The sequence below is a fragment of the Rhodamnia argentea genome, chromosome 2, assembly GCF_020921035.1.
Source record: "Rhodamnia argentea isolate NSW1041297 chromosome 2, ASM2092103v1, whole genome shotgun sequence".
NCBI classification, from domain to species: Eukaryota; Viridiplantae; Streptophyta; class Magnoliopsida; order Myrtales; family Myrtaceae; genus Rhodamnia; species Rhodamnia argentea.
Genome location: NC_063151.1, coordinates 21,782,780 through 21,796,906, shown reverse-complemented (window position 1 = coordinate 21,796,906; position 14,127 = coordinate 21,782,780). Strand labels below are relative to the sequence as shown.

The window sequence follows — 14,127 nt, the reverse complement described above, 5'->3', positions numbered from 1 at the left end:
TATCATAAAGTCACAAGCAGGAAACATGCCATGAGCAAATGGCTAGGTCGTTTCTTGGGTATTTGCTACCTCACGTGGAACGATTTTCCGACTTCTAGTGTATTAGTTGGCCACGGTGACGGGCTCGTATATTTACTTTTGGACTAAGTAAATATTGCTCGAAGTTTGAAATCGAAAAGATGAAAAGGAAAACATCTAGGGATAATAGCAATGGGTCCAAATTTTTAGTTTGTGCGATGTTATCTCTACTCTTTAATTTATTTAATGTGAGCTCTGAATTAATGTAGTCTTCGAACTATATAAAAAGAATTAAAAATTCATCGACCACGTTAAGTATTGGATTAAAATTTAGAGATCGGATTAAACAAATTAAAATTTTGATGTTGATATTGTAAATAGAATTAAATTTCAGAAATTATTTTTTGTCATTTTTTTGTAAGGCTGGTTTGTCCAGTTGTAATTACTAATTACGCCACTTCATCGTTAAGAAAACGTCTGTCCTCCAAACGGAGCCACCTCGGATGCTCTCCTCTGTCTCTGTCTCTGTCTCTGTCTCTGGGTCTGGGTCTCGGTCGGTGCCGTCCCAAATCCCATAACGTTCGACAGTGCAGATTCGCCGTCCCCACTGATATCACTGCCATTTTCATTTGATTCTCCGATTGCCTCTCCTTCTTCTTCGTAGCTTTTGCCGTCGCCGTCGGAAGCACACCCTTCATAATCATCAAGTTGCTGTTGAGCAGCGATCGCGACATGGCGAATTCGATGTTTCTCGAAGACGGCCCTCGGGGCTCGACACGAAGTCCCTTTCTGCGTTCCGCTTCTGTCAAAGACGTCAGCTACAGGTACAATTCAGCTCCTCCCTACCTCTGACTTCGCCTGTCTGCCTTCGATTCGCTTTCAAGTTAATGGTTTGGCGATTGAATTCTTCCATGAGGCTATCTGATAAAATGGGTTGATTTCGGGGGACTCGTTTGAGCTTGGAAGATTGTAAAGTTTTCGTTTTTTTTTCCGTTTTCGGGTTGTGAAGGAGGAGTTTCTTTTCATTAGTGGAACGGTGAATGAGCTAGGTGTGAAGAAGTGGGTTTCTGTTCATTCGTTGAAGGGTGGGGCGTCAATATGGTGTGATTGATTGAAGTTGTGGTCAACTTTCATCGATGGTTTTTGGTTAACTCTAGATGCTTGACATTTCATCTCACCGAGATTGGAGAAATGATTCATTGAGGATTAGCCAATTCTCGAGCTGCTTATCGCCCAGTTTGAGTTTTGAGATTGAACTGGCGAAATGGGAGTCTGCTCAGCTGATAAGCCATTTTACTACAACCTTTTCAACTTATTTGTTAGCTGAATTCCCTTGTAATGTTGATGCTACTTTTACAACATCTTGAAGAGGACTAGAATATGCCTACAAATTTCTCTGCCAAGGTAGCGAGAGGGTTTTGGGGGTGCAGGTGCACTTGTCCCTTGTTCTGCCTCTAGTTTAGAGTGTATGCATGATCAACCATGTGCTTGTATCGTAAAATGACAATTTCCATCTTTACAAAAGTAATCCTTGAGAATTAAAGCTCTATGTCTGAGCATGTTTTCTTGATTCTTGGCTATTATTGACCTTGCTTTAGGTAGTTGTATTTCTAAAACAAGGGCATCGCAATCTTTTATTCTTATGTGATTTTCCATGAATGACTAACTAGCAATGGTCCAAGAATGTGCCTCCCTAATTTTCTGTGTGATTGTGCTGTCTGAAATCAATTTCTTTGTTTGCACTTATTTTTCAGTTCGCCGATTCTTAGTTGATGAACTATCAACAACTGATAAGGGAACAAGGGGGTGGTCATCTTTAAAACATTACAAAAGGAAGCAAATTGTTTGAGAGAATTGTTACAAGATCAGGAGTTTATTACTGCTTCATGAGGGTACAAGTATCTGTCTTTGTATAAACTAGATGTTTATGCCTCTTACAGTACTTGGGATGAAATTCTTCTACTGAGATTCTTAATAGGGTTAGAATTGTTGTAATCATAGGGGGTGAGGAAACTGTTTGCTAGCTTTTTCTGGGGAAATTTGATTTGACTTTTCCACATTATAGACTGTGTTTTTAATTCTGTCCAAATAATGGCACTATTCTTAATCTCTCTTGGTTTTTATTTGCAAATTTCCTGAAAATTTGGCTTTTTCCTTTGATCTAAAGATTGGAAGAGCTCCTCTTTTTCAAGACGAAGTTCACTCTCTTGTTAAGAATGGAGATCAGAGTCACAAGATAAATTATCGCACCTGCTATTTTTAATACATCGTCTCAATCTTATTTAAATCATGCTACTACCACACTTACTATGCACACACACCTTTGCATGCACATCTCCATGCGCACTCGTGCGATGGTACATACGGAACATGTTTGTCCATTCTGATGTGGTGTGAATAGGAAGGTAACCACAACAGCCGTTTGTAATATTTCTTTTGTATGCAGCTGTGGCTCTTGTGGATACGAGCTATACCTCAGCTCCTTAAATCGGAACATGTCGACAATTGGAACTAAATACCGTAAGTCCATAAAGAAAGGGATCATATCGTTCTGTAATATTGATGAGAGTAGATTTACGCTGGTTGATGAGCTGCAGTGCATACCCTACTTCTCGAAACAATCATGGGGTTGGTTTAGGCGGAGAACCAGACTTCTTTGCCGCAAGTGTGGCAACCGTATTGGCATTGCGTATGACCCAACTACTTCGTCTGATCCGCTTGTATCTGATGGGCTAGAATCATGTTCGTCCAGTGAAGTTCCCAGTCAACGTAAATATGACATAAGAATTCGTGCCTTGCAGCCATCATCCTCTGAGGGATCATCGATGTCCGTCTTTGTATGATAAATACGATTCCAATGGGTTGGATCAAGTCAAGGCAACCAAAAATTTTACTTGAGAGTTTTTCCCTGTCTAAAGGTAGAATGCTACGGTCATGTTTGTATTTTTCCCATTTGTTGCAAGGGATTACATGTATAGAATAATAAGAATGCTGCTACTTTGAGGATTGATCTGTCTATTACTGATCGAAATTATAGACGCTACATATGGAAATGGATATCACCATGCTTCTGTGGGGAAAACTGGATCTCAAGAGTTGAATTTCTGTTCGATCATATCCTCTAGGAAAGAATGTAAAGAATGTGCAGGGGTGTGGTATCTGTTCGATCATATCCTCTAGGAAAGTATGTCAAGAATGTGCAGGGGTGTGGTACGAGATACCCGCTTCTCTTCGCTCCTCTAATCATTTATTTGCTAATCAATACGTTTCAACGTGTGCATGTTGATTTTGTGGTTGTGTCGAGTGTGTTTCGGACATGGATTTGGTGAATTTAATGTCCAAACGTACTAAGAATGATACAAGTAGACACAGTGTGTTCCATGTTGTTTAGAAACTGCAGTTTTATGTGTTGCGTTTGCACGTGCTAATAGTTTTCCATGTGGAAAAGACCTTCAAGCTAAGCAGAGTTCTGGGAACATAGGAGATCATTAGTGGTATATGATTCCGTTGTCCATTTGGGCTACAATTGGTGCTTAGGAACTGGAAGGAGCTAGTGACTTGAATGGACTTTTTACTTGACCCTTATGAAGTTAAGGTCGTGTAGCATACAAGTCATCATATGAGAATGTTGATGAAATCACTGAATGCTTCTTTCCTTTATTAGAGCTATGGACCAGTCGGAAGTATCCCTGAAATTTTTTTGTTACTCTTTCCCAGTTACTTCCGGTCTCTTTGATCTGTTGCTCTCTAGACTCCGTGTAGAACACGACTTGCGTGTTTCGGTGATGCCATTTGGGGGTGTGACGGATCATAATTTATCTTGCATGGATCGACGTTTCTCAATGTCGAACCGTCAAATTTGTTGGAACTATGAGAGTATGAAGCACTTATGCATTCTTATTTTCGTTCCTATGAACGACATGACCATACAGTGCAAGGTGGATGGATCTCGATTGATTTTGGTCATTTAGCTGAACCAACATTGCATGCAAACTGAAGACTAACAGCCATTTTTTACTCTCTCCTTTCTCTTCCAACCTTAATTAACCCTTTAAGCCTCCGGTCTCGTCGAGTCAAAGGACGATGAGATCGACAAAACACTGAATCCACTAATCAAACACTCCTTTTGGTGGAAGAGTCACGAGACAAAGTTGTCCGCCGTTTGTTATTTGCTTTGTCTCCGTTATGGCCACATGCAAATATACAGTACATTAATGGTCCCTCTCTCTCTCTCACACGCACACACACTGTGGGTAACATGGTTCATCCAACAATTAACAATGAGTGGACAAATCTACCCGAAAAAGAGGTTAATAATTGGGTTGATCATGCTAGTAGTCCAAAATTTCCAGATAAGAAAGTACAAAGCCACCATTTTTCTATGGTTGTAGCAGAAAAGAATATCTTGTGGCGTGGACTGTTGTAGTCCAGTTATTGTGAGGAGATAGAGAGGCCTAGCAGGGGTAGCTAAAAGCTTCCAATTATATGTATGAGTGTGTTGATACGACGAAAAACTCCAAATGTATCAGCAATTTGACAATAAAATTTAACGAAAATTAACGGATGGTAAATTTGTCACAGATGTACTAGCTTGAAGTTTTAATTTGGGATAAATTTGTCACAAGCGTATAATTTTAGAGTTTTTCATGATATTAATAATGCATATTATATATTGGGAATTGGATGTGTGGATAAGAATATCACTCTTTGATATTGGGGTGACCACCAATGACCAAACGATATGGCCCTTTTCAAAAGTTAGTTTTGACTTGAGGCACCCCCTAAAGAAGCTTTTTCTTCTTTCAGTATTCTTACGAGAAAAAGGGGGGCTAAAGCTCCTGTTAGGCTTTCATGCTCTGGTTCTGACCAGTTTTTTCTTTTTCCCCCCTTTATCCTGTCTTTACATCTCTCCGGTTGGATGGAGAATATGTAGGTGGTGACCAGCTTTGCCCTGCCGGGAAGACTTGCTTTTGGCAAAGGCACATGCATGTCCCTTGGCCAGAGTCCAAACTCTCTCTCTCTCTCTCTCTAGGCAAAAAGAGAACCTTTGAAGGATAATATTTACAAGACAAAAGAAAGTCTAAGCAAATGGGAGTTCTTGGCCTAGTCACAAATGAAATGGAATGTGATGAAGAATATTATGTGTTTCTTTTGGTAGATAGGGTTTGTTTGCCCTTCAAATTAGGACCAATTTGAGGTCAAAATCAGCCACTTCTACAAATGTAATTTTTTTTTTTATCAATTTTTACATGTTAACTTTGTACTTGTTAAAAAATGTTATAGTGTTACCCATGAAACAAAAGTCATGGAAAGTTGCAAAAGCTACAAGCAAAAAACTAGCTCTTTCTAGATACACGGTTAATACTTTTTTCGTGATAAGAATGGAGGGACAGAGCGACCAGCACTAGCGGCCTCCTGCAAACGTTACCTATCTCACACATGTCACGAAGTTTTAGGCATGGACCGTATCTATTTTGCACCGCCTATAATCAAGATGTTCAAGTTGGCGAGTCTGTCACCGTAACCCCATTAAGAGAACTCCAACAGTGGAGCTTTTGGCATGCTTCACAATCAAATAAACATATTGCATCCCCTAGAGAAAACTAGAATAGGGAAGATGACCAACCATTTTCCGACCGAAACACATGACATGTTGGGTTGTGTATTGAGTCACTTCTACTGGTCTCACCTATGTGAGGCCTTATGGCATTTACCAGTTTCTAAATTCTTTAGCATTTTCACTTGGTGTCTCTTTAGGTAGAGAACCCTTTGTCACTGTCAAGTTGCCTTTTCTTATCAGTGTTTTAGCAACCTTCATTCCAACCTTAGGTTTAGTAAGTTTTGCCATTTGAGTCTCACTCAGGGTGAAAGAGCAAAAACTGGTGAATGTCACAAGGGGCCTCACATAGATGGGCACTAGAAGTTACTCAACACACCACCTAACATGTCCTGTATTTCAGTCGGCAAACAATAAGTCATCTTTCTTATGTTTGTTGAGAACTCATACCGAGTGCCAAGAGGAGCTTTTAGGATGCTTCACAATCAAATGAATACATTGCATCGGTTAGGAAATCCCTTCATACGAGATATTCTACGTCTACTCAATCTAGCACGAGCCGTTCGGAAGTATCTCCGCAATTTGAATCAAATTTGCGATGGTTTCTTAGAAGAAGAGAGATATCTTGATGGTTGTAAGGCTGGTATGATATGCATTTGGAAGACACCAGGTGAAATTTACTGTCTAGGGGGATGGAGTGTTGTGACCACGATTTAGAATCATATTTGCCCTCAACCTAGCCAAGCTAGGAGCTCTAGCTCCTTACGTAGGCATGTTTTATACTTGCATCAATCACTTCCATGTGACACTAATTTACACGTATCTTTGAAATAGCCAATTCGCCACTTAATTTGTAGGAGCTGGACATTTCCTACTTAGATTAAAGATGTAATGTATTTTCTTTTAAAACACGTCTACCAATGTTTAGGTTCCTTTCTAGCCTCATTAAAGATAAGAGCATTTTCTTTACATCTCCCTTTCAAGGAGGCAGTATCTGTCGTAAGTTCAGCTATAAGAAATTTTTTCTTTCTCAAGTGAAACATGTTCTGGCATAGAGTACCATTTTATATTTCTTACAGAACTCTCACAAAAGACCTATGCAAATTAAGGATTCTTTGTCAAGTTGCCTTAGCCCTCCCACGAGCCCGATGATGTCGTGACAGGGGAATAGCCTCAACACATAAGAGGCACAGGTTCGAATCCTCATCAGATGCTTCTCCCGATCTCACCAATCGCCTCGCAACTTGATGATTCACGACACTCTTGGAAATTTCCTGGGCCATGGCACCTTTGCAAACGTGGGTTCCCCCAACAAAATTAGCCAAAAAGAGGGAGGAGATTTTGGCTAAGTTTCATTAGGGGGGTCAAGCTGCATGAACCACATGAATCCACATTAGACTTCGTCATCTCCCTCTTGGACAGTGGTTGGGAGTTGGGTGCACATTCATGTCTTGTCATTTTCGTCCCCTTCATTTGAAACTAAACACACCCAATTGTGGTCCTAAAGCAACAGCTTTTGGTCCCATATTGCAAAGCTCTGAACCCCTCAAATACAGATTGCCCTTGTGAAGGGCCCTTGCACTACTACCCCAACACAGGGGACCTAAGTGGACTTTGCACGTGTGGAGAAATTTTTTTAGTGAAATGATTATTCTTCCCGCCCATCAATCAAATTTTCCAAAGGACTTGAAAAAAAAAATGGAATTTGGCATCTACCTATTGTATGGATGAGTCATTTGAAATCAAGGATAGAATTATTTGAGTGCCCTGCAACAAAGGGACAGGTATTGGTCCATCAAAGACAACTATGAGACAAGCACTTGGCATTGTACACATGGACCATCATGGTTGCTTTTGCACCATATCTTCAAAGGAAATCAAAATGATTCCTTTCGTGACATTTCAGAAATCACATGTGCCATTTTAAACCCTAAACAACTTTTCTTTTTTGTCTGATTTTTCTGTGGTACTACTTACAACCATGGGAAACCAAAGGGTTTTTCAGATAAATACACAAGAATCTGGAGAATGCAGAATGGAAAGCACTTACTCAAGCTATCCTTTGACTCTGTCCGTTGGTCTCAATAGTATCAAACTTTACAGTCACACTTTGCAGGCCCCCCAAAAAGAAAATACCCAAAAAGAAGGGGACTCTTTCCTTTTTCTTTTGAAACCCTCTCTCTTTTCTCTTTTCATTCTTTGGTCCTCCTCTTGGTGAGAGTCCTCATCCAGCCACTCCTCACCTTCACTCCCTCCACCTTGGTGCCCACGTGGCAGACACTCCCCTTGCTGGACCTCTTCCATCTCACGAGCTGGAACAAGTGGCCAATCCGCTTCCGCCACCTCAGCGACGCTGCGCGGGGCTTCACATGCTCGATCACGCTCTTGGTATTGGTACTTTCCCTGGTAGCTGGAGCAGTGGCCAGAGTCTTCTTGCTCGTGCTGTGAGTCCATGAAGCCTTGCAATTGTCAAAGGACGCCTTAGAAGCTGTGTTCTTTTCCCACGAGGCAAGACCATTGTCTTCAAACTTGATTGATATGAAAGAATCTGCATGAATCATGAACGCTCTTAGTGATTGAGTACCTTGATTTTATGATGAACAGGTTCTCTGTTTCGGTATTACTAAACTTAGATCACAATCCAATCCACAATATTATAATGAAACTTACAGCAGAAGTAGGTTCAAGACATGATTGGGGATGAAAGGACATCAAATGGATGTTGGCCATGGCCCAACAAACATGTCCCTCTCGAATTCTCAGTGCACCGACCTGAATGATCCCATCTCACACAATCTAACACTGTTCACTTTAATGGGAGTCATCTTTTTCCTAAAAATCAATTTTTTATTACCTCCAAGCAATTCTACCACCTTTTTTTGAGACTGAATGTGTATGTAGGACCAAATTTCACATCAGATCTAGAGAAATTTACATCCTGTTTTTTTTTTTAATCTAAAATAATCACTCTTGTGCAAAAATAAGAGGACAGAAGATAAAACTAAACCATCAATCCTTCCAATGTGAGCTATTTGGCCTTATTTCCTTGTTATTTTCTCCCATTGTATGCATGGAATAATTTCTTTCGCCAGACAACAGAGCAAGTCATGGCAATGGCAGGGACAAGACAGTCCTAGCTAAAATTCCCACATAGTCTCTACTTGCAAAGGTGCAAACTTTTTTTCAGATTCACACTTTGGGATCTTGAAAGGTAGGGGAAAAAAACCATAAGAGATGAGAAAAAAGTATACCTTCTGGGCTAGGGGAAGCATCTTCATAGGAGATGGAATCAGATTTCCAATGCCGGAATTCGAGGCGATGGAGGAAAGATCCAAGAGCAAAGATCTTGGGAAGGCCAACGGCAGGTGGCTTCCTGTTGGGGTTGTTGCTCTGGCTCTGAGCTCTGTGGCCATGGCTGCTTCTGGTTGAATGAGGATGAAGATGATGGTGGTGATTGTTGCTGTGTGCTTGCTTTGCTGCTAAAACCAGAAGCCTCTCGTTCAAGCACAAGGGACAAACCCCAACAGTTACTTCTAGAGGATGGAAAGAGCAGCATGTCGAATTGCCTTCTCTGTAGTCATTCATGCTCTGCTGTCTGAAGGAAGCCGAACGTGCGAGAGAGAGAGAGAGAGAGAGAGAGATTAGTCCAACAATTTTATGAGCTGCTATTCATTTATACTGGAATGAAACACGGTGCCTAGAAGTCGGTCGGTTCTTCACCACAATGGTGGCCCACAAAAAATTTCCATCTCAAGAACCACTCAAAAATTTGGAAATGGAATATTAGTTGAGGTACATAAATTTGAATGAGACGGATCTTGTATGCTTATCTAATATCGCGTACAAACACGAATTTCTGATAAATTTATAACAGTTTCGAAAGTCACATATATTATCATAATATTCAGAACTCTAATTGATACATATAAACGAGACGGTTCGTGAAACTTAATCCGATTATAAGGCATCGAATTTGGATACCCATGTCATAAAAAAGAAAAGATTGGATAAGAAAGAGGAGTATTTTATCTTCGGAAGAGGTAAAGATGGGGGGGCAAGGGCCAAGGCTTTTAGGACCACGATCCAGAGGCAAAATTTCTCCTTTTTACCAGCTGAACTGAAGCAGAGTTATCTGATTTGTCTTACCTACTGGTTTTTACCGTGTGCCTCGGTGGCAACGAGGTGGAGAGATTAGGTAAGGAAGGATACTGTGTCCTCTTTGACCTGACCCCTCATAAGAGCCAAGGAGATTCGCAACGGAGTCACATGAGTGCAGTGTCCCCCTAATCGCTTGTTTGTTCTGATTATGGTGTGTATTTAGTGGGCAAAAGAATTCCATTTTTAACGGCAAAAATCTGATCTTTTTTGCAGCATCTGGAACCACATCCGGTTCGAGGTTCATGCCGGTCTTCCCCCCAGGAGGTGGTCAAAGTTGGACCCTCTTCTCGGATCTGTTTCAGTTTGCACTTTTGTCGTGGGATAATGTCTGGGCACAACTTGCATTGCCACTGTGGGAAAATTCCATCATTCGATCCGGTCCCGTCCGTCCTTTGAGAAGACGACTCATACTTATGCCCTGATCATGATACCTCGTCAAGAAAGATGGGTATTTCATATAATCTCTCGTTGGGTAATTCTAAAATTCTGTCTTTTTGATACTTAGTTAAAACGGCGCCACACGACGAGTGTACCATATTGGTGATTCTAGCCATCATCAACCCAAGAAAATGGCAGAATTTGGGGGGAACTGGGTTAGATTAAGGCTTCGTTTAGTTGGATGAAGCTGAAGTAGAATGTGCCCATCTCGGAGACACGTCTTTTTAGAAGATGTGGTTGAATCCCGAAGCGCTTCTTGTCGAAGCCAAGGTCAATTTTTGCTCGAAATTGAAACCATGTCAATAAAGACTGATTAAAGAAGGATAATTCAGTGGTCTAAGGTTGGGGGATTAAGTCAAACTTTGCAACTTGAGACTGCTCCCTGTGGAGTGTGGACCACAAGAAGCAAGAAGAAAGGGGAATAAAAAGAGAGAAAGAAATACGTTTGCAGAAAAGTAGTATGGACTATGGAGGGTCAGAAAATTAAGAATCATATATGAATAAGAAAGCAAGGTGTTAGGCATACTTTATCTCGACTCTAATACCCTTTTGGAAAAAAAAAAACAGAAAAACAGATTTATTGCAATATCCTATTTTATTTATTTTTTTTATCTCCAGAAGAATGATTCCTGATAATGCAAAAGCTCTTTTGATGAAGCTTTTTGCCTGCTACCCTTTCTTCTTTGACAACTTCTTTTCTTTTCTTTCCTTTTCTTTTCTTTTTTGATTGTTTTTATCCAAAGCAGATTTTATGTAAAGTTTGTCGCTTATGTTGAGATTCAGCACGCAATTATAACGAAATAAAGCGTAAAAGTGAGAAAGAGAAATCGAGACACGAGGTTTTTATCCCTGTTCGCCCTTAAACTAGGGCTACGTCCAGCAAAGGATTCCACTATAATTAGCACCTCACATATCTCGTTACATCTCTCAATTACAAGAGAAAGATATATTATATAACAGTAGCTATTCATAGGCTCAAGCCCAAATTACCAACGAAGAACATGGATTCAAACTATTAAAACCCTACGGGGGATCGAGGGCGGCTTCCTTGGTCCCCCGCCCGCTCATCGGAGAGTGGGACTCGTGTGCTTTCCTGTCTATAGGGAACACAAACCACACCCCCAACAACTTGGATTGTACTAGCTGAAATCCCATGCGTTGCTCGGCTTTAAAACTCGATTCTTTGTAATTCAGTTGATAGCTAAAATTATTATAAATAGTGCATAATTTTACGTTTTATGATTCACAGATAAAATATATTTATGAGTAAGTATTGGATATTAAAAAGAATTTGAATTTATCTTGATAATACAAAATATAGGGAAGCTCGTGGGAGAATAACAATTTAAATACTAATTAGATGAATGAGGGCTTCTGTGTATTATTTTTATTCTCCAGGGTAGGACATATACTGGGAACATGAATACATGTTGCATGATCATAGTATAATCTATTAATTTATGTCCTCTTCCAGCGTCACTTGATCATGACTATTGCATGTGAAGAAAAACACTCTTTAGTAAGGAACGAGGAAAATATGTATTTTTTTATTGGGATGATGACGCAAATGGTCTCTGAATTTTGAGTCAATAAGCAATATAATTCCTAAACTTTTAATTTGACTAATATGGTCCTTGAACTTTAGTATAATGTGTAATGTGGTCTCTAAATTTTTAATTTGACCAATGTGGTCTATAAAGTTTTTAAACATATTCAATTTAGTTCCTGAATTATAGGAAGATGTTCAATGTAGTCATTCCATTATTTCAAGTTCAGAGACGACATTTGACATTTTCTTATAGTTTAGAGACTAAATTAAACATGTTCCAAAAGTCTGGAGATTACATTGAACAAATTGAAAGTTCAGGACCACATTGCACATTGGGTTAAAGTTTGGTGACTATATTGGTCAAATTAAAAGGTCATGGACCATATTACACATCGGGCCAAAGTTTAGGGACCGTTTCAAGTAGCGGTCCCTCTTCTACATTCTCTTTTGCCGCCATAGGCCGTATGCCGGGACGGCTAGCCTCTCCGTGCCGAGGGCGAGTCTCGCCACGGCCCGCCCTTGCCTAGGCCAGGGTGTCCTCGATCGGTGTTGCCCGGGCCAAAAGGGAGTGCATGAGGACAAATCAGATCTTCTTCGTGCGCCGGCTTGGGTCGTCAACTCGACTCGCTTTGCGTTTTGAAAACGGCATCTTTGCTGTGGTCGCGACCGGATCAAACTTTGACCGTCGATTGTTGTTGGATCGTTCGAGGTTGTCATCGATTTTTCTTTTTTTCATTTGGGTTGGTTGGTCTTAAGTCGTTAGGTGAGTGCCGAATCGGGGCTATGCAGATCTGGCAACTCCAACCCTTGCAGGGCATCACCTTCACAAGGGTGATGCCGACCCTCGTCGGACTTCGCCTTTGCCAAGGCAATGCCAGCCGAGGCCACCCTAGCTCGAGAAATGGTTTTCCATAGCGAGGCTCGCCCTCATCGATACTCGCCCTTGGCCAAGCTAAAATTGATTGGACGGACTGAATTGACACGAATGCAAAAGGTTCAAGATTAAATTGACATCAATAAAATGTTTAGGATTAAATTGGCACAAATGCAAAAAGTTTATAACTTTTTTTATACTTTTCCCGATTTTGATTGGTGGGAATTTCAATCCTCTCAATACCTGATTATCGAGTTTTTTTTTTAAATATATATCAAGTAACTCTCATGCACACAAATAAATCACAAATAAAGGCAGTCGTTAACACCAATTTGTATGAGGAAGAGAGGACGCTAGTTTGGTCACCAACAAATGCGGCGATAGTGCAACGACACGGCTCGACGGACACACAGGCGAATGCGATGGAATTGAGCGCCAGAGGCTGCATGGACGTGATACCAGGTGGATCGCAACGGTCGTGCATTTTGACTAAAAATTGATGGTATGGATGCCGGCCGTCTCACGTGACACTACCGACGGTGGCATGGAAATTTTTTTGTTGTTTTATTTTTTTATTTATTAAGGGCCGGCGGCCTCCACCTACCACTTGTACTCGGCTAGGACTTCAAGCTCAGCGAAGAGGGCTCGCCAATCGAGTGCAAAGGCCATGAGCCCTTGCCAGCCACTTAGCGAGGGCTTACGGCCCTTGCTCACATCCGGGCGAGAGTAGGGACCCTCACCCAGGGGCCGAAGAGGGCTCATGGCCCTTGCTCACATCAGCCCTCGCCGGCCACTTGGACACCGGTCGCGAGCTCTTGCCGAGTGGTCGGCAACCTTCGCCAGTCCTTAACAACAAAAAAGAAAAAATTAATAAAAATTTTAAAAAAGCTCTTTAGCACTAGTAGTGTCACGTAGAACGGCCAGCGTCCGTGTCATCATGTTTCGACTAAAATTTGCTAAATGAACTCAACGAGAAAATTTTGAGAAAGCTTAGGATTCAATTGGTACAACTGCTCCGATCGGGGCCTCCTAGACAGGTCGAAGGTGTTCAATTGATCGATTCGTGAGGTTTGCAGAGGTTCCATGGGTTCTCGGGTAGCCGGATCCCCACGACATGCTCTTAAATCGTAGGTAAAACGGCATCGGCCTTACCGGTCTACCTCCAAGTTGCCAAATTCAAACATCGAGATAAACTATGCACGTGAAAGACACGTAAATTTTTAAGTTGAAGTAAGTCCATAAGATTTTGTAATATGCGCGCGCGCAATCACTTTTAGCATTTGAATTAGTGGCCAATGACATTTTTTTCTCATGTCATCCGGTACGAGTGAGGATGGATGTCTCCACCAGTGGGAAAATGAAGTGACTGATCACTAGAAAATGGGTTAAAAGATTCGAAACCAAGCATTACCAGTTTGCCACCAACCCGACCAAACTCACTTTCCATTCAATCGCTTCCATCCCTTGTCAAATGGAAGTGACAACAATTTGTGCCATGCCCTGTTGTTTTGACCTCAAAACATTCCCGAAACG

General features: G+C 41.1%; 2 protein-coding genes across 2 annotated transcripts; one reads left to right on the top strand and one right to left on the bottom strand.

Moving 5' to 3' along the window:
- The first annotated feature begins 484 nt into the window (after window positions 1-484).
- LOC115751447 (uncharacterized protein At4g08330, chloroplastic-like) lies at window positions 485-3,100 on the top strand. Its single transcript, XM_030689361.2, has 2 exons — window positions 485-842; window positions 2,465-3,100. The coding sequence occupies exons 1-2, from the start codon at window positions 751-753 to the stop codon at window positions 2,859-2,861; spliced, it is 489 nt and encodes a 162-aa protein (XP_030545221.1). The 5' UTR covers window positions 485-750; the 3' UTR covers window positions 2,862-3,100.
- Window positions 3,101-7,367: 4,267 nt separating this feature from the next.
- On the bottom strand, window positions 7,368-9,234 carry LOC115751446. Its single transcript, XM_030689360.2, has 2 exons — window positions 8,827-9,234; window positions 7,368-8,123 (listed from the first exon to the last, which is right to left on the bottom strand). Exons 1-2 carry the CDS (start codon window positions 9,158-9,160, stop codon window positions 7,768-7,770), a joined length of 690 nt encoding a protein of 229 aa, XP_030545220.1. The 5' UTR covers window positions 9,161-9,234; the 3' UTR covers window positions 7,368-7,767.
- Between the last annotated feature and the right edge of the window lie 4,893 nt (window positions 9,235-14,127).

Excerpts from the sequence above, each read along its gene's own strand:
- LOC115751447 (XM_030689361.2), top strand. The coding sequence starts at position 751 with ATGGCGAATTCGATGTTTCTCGAAGACGGCCCTCGGGGCTCGACACGA. Across the intron at positions 843-2,464 it reads GTCAAAGACGTCAGCTACAG|CTGTGGCTCTTGTGGATACG; the intron begins GTACAATTCAGC and ends TTTTGTATGCAG.
- LOC115751446 (XM_030689360.2), bottom strand. The coding sequence starts at position 9,160 with ATGAATGACTACAGAGAAGGCAATTCGACATGCTGCTCTTTCCATCCT. Across the intron at positions 8,124-8,826 it reads TGCTTCCCCTAGCCCAGAAG|ATTCTTTCATATCAATCAAG; the intron begins GTATACTTTTTT and ends TGATTCATGCAG.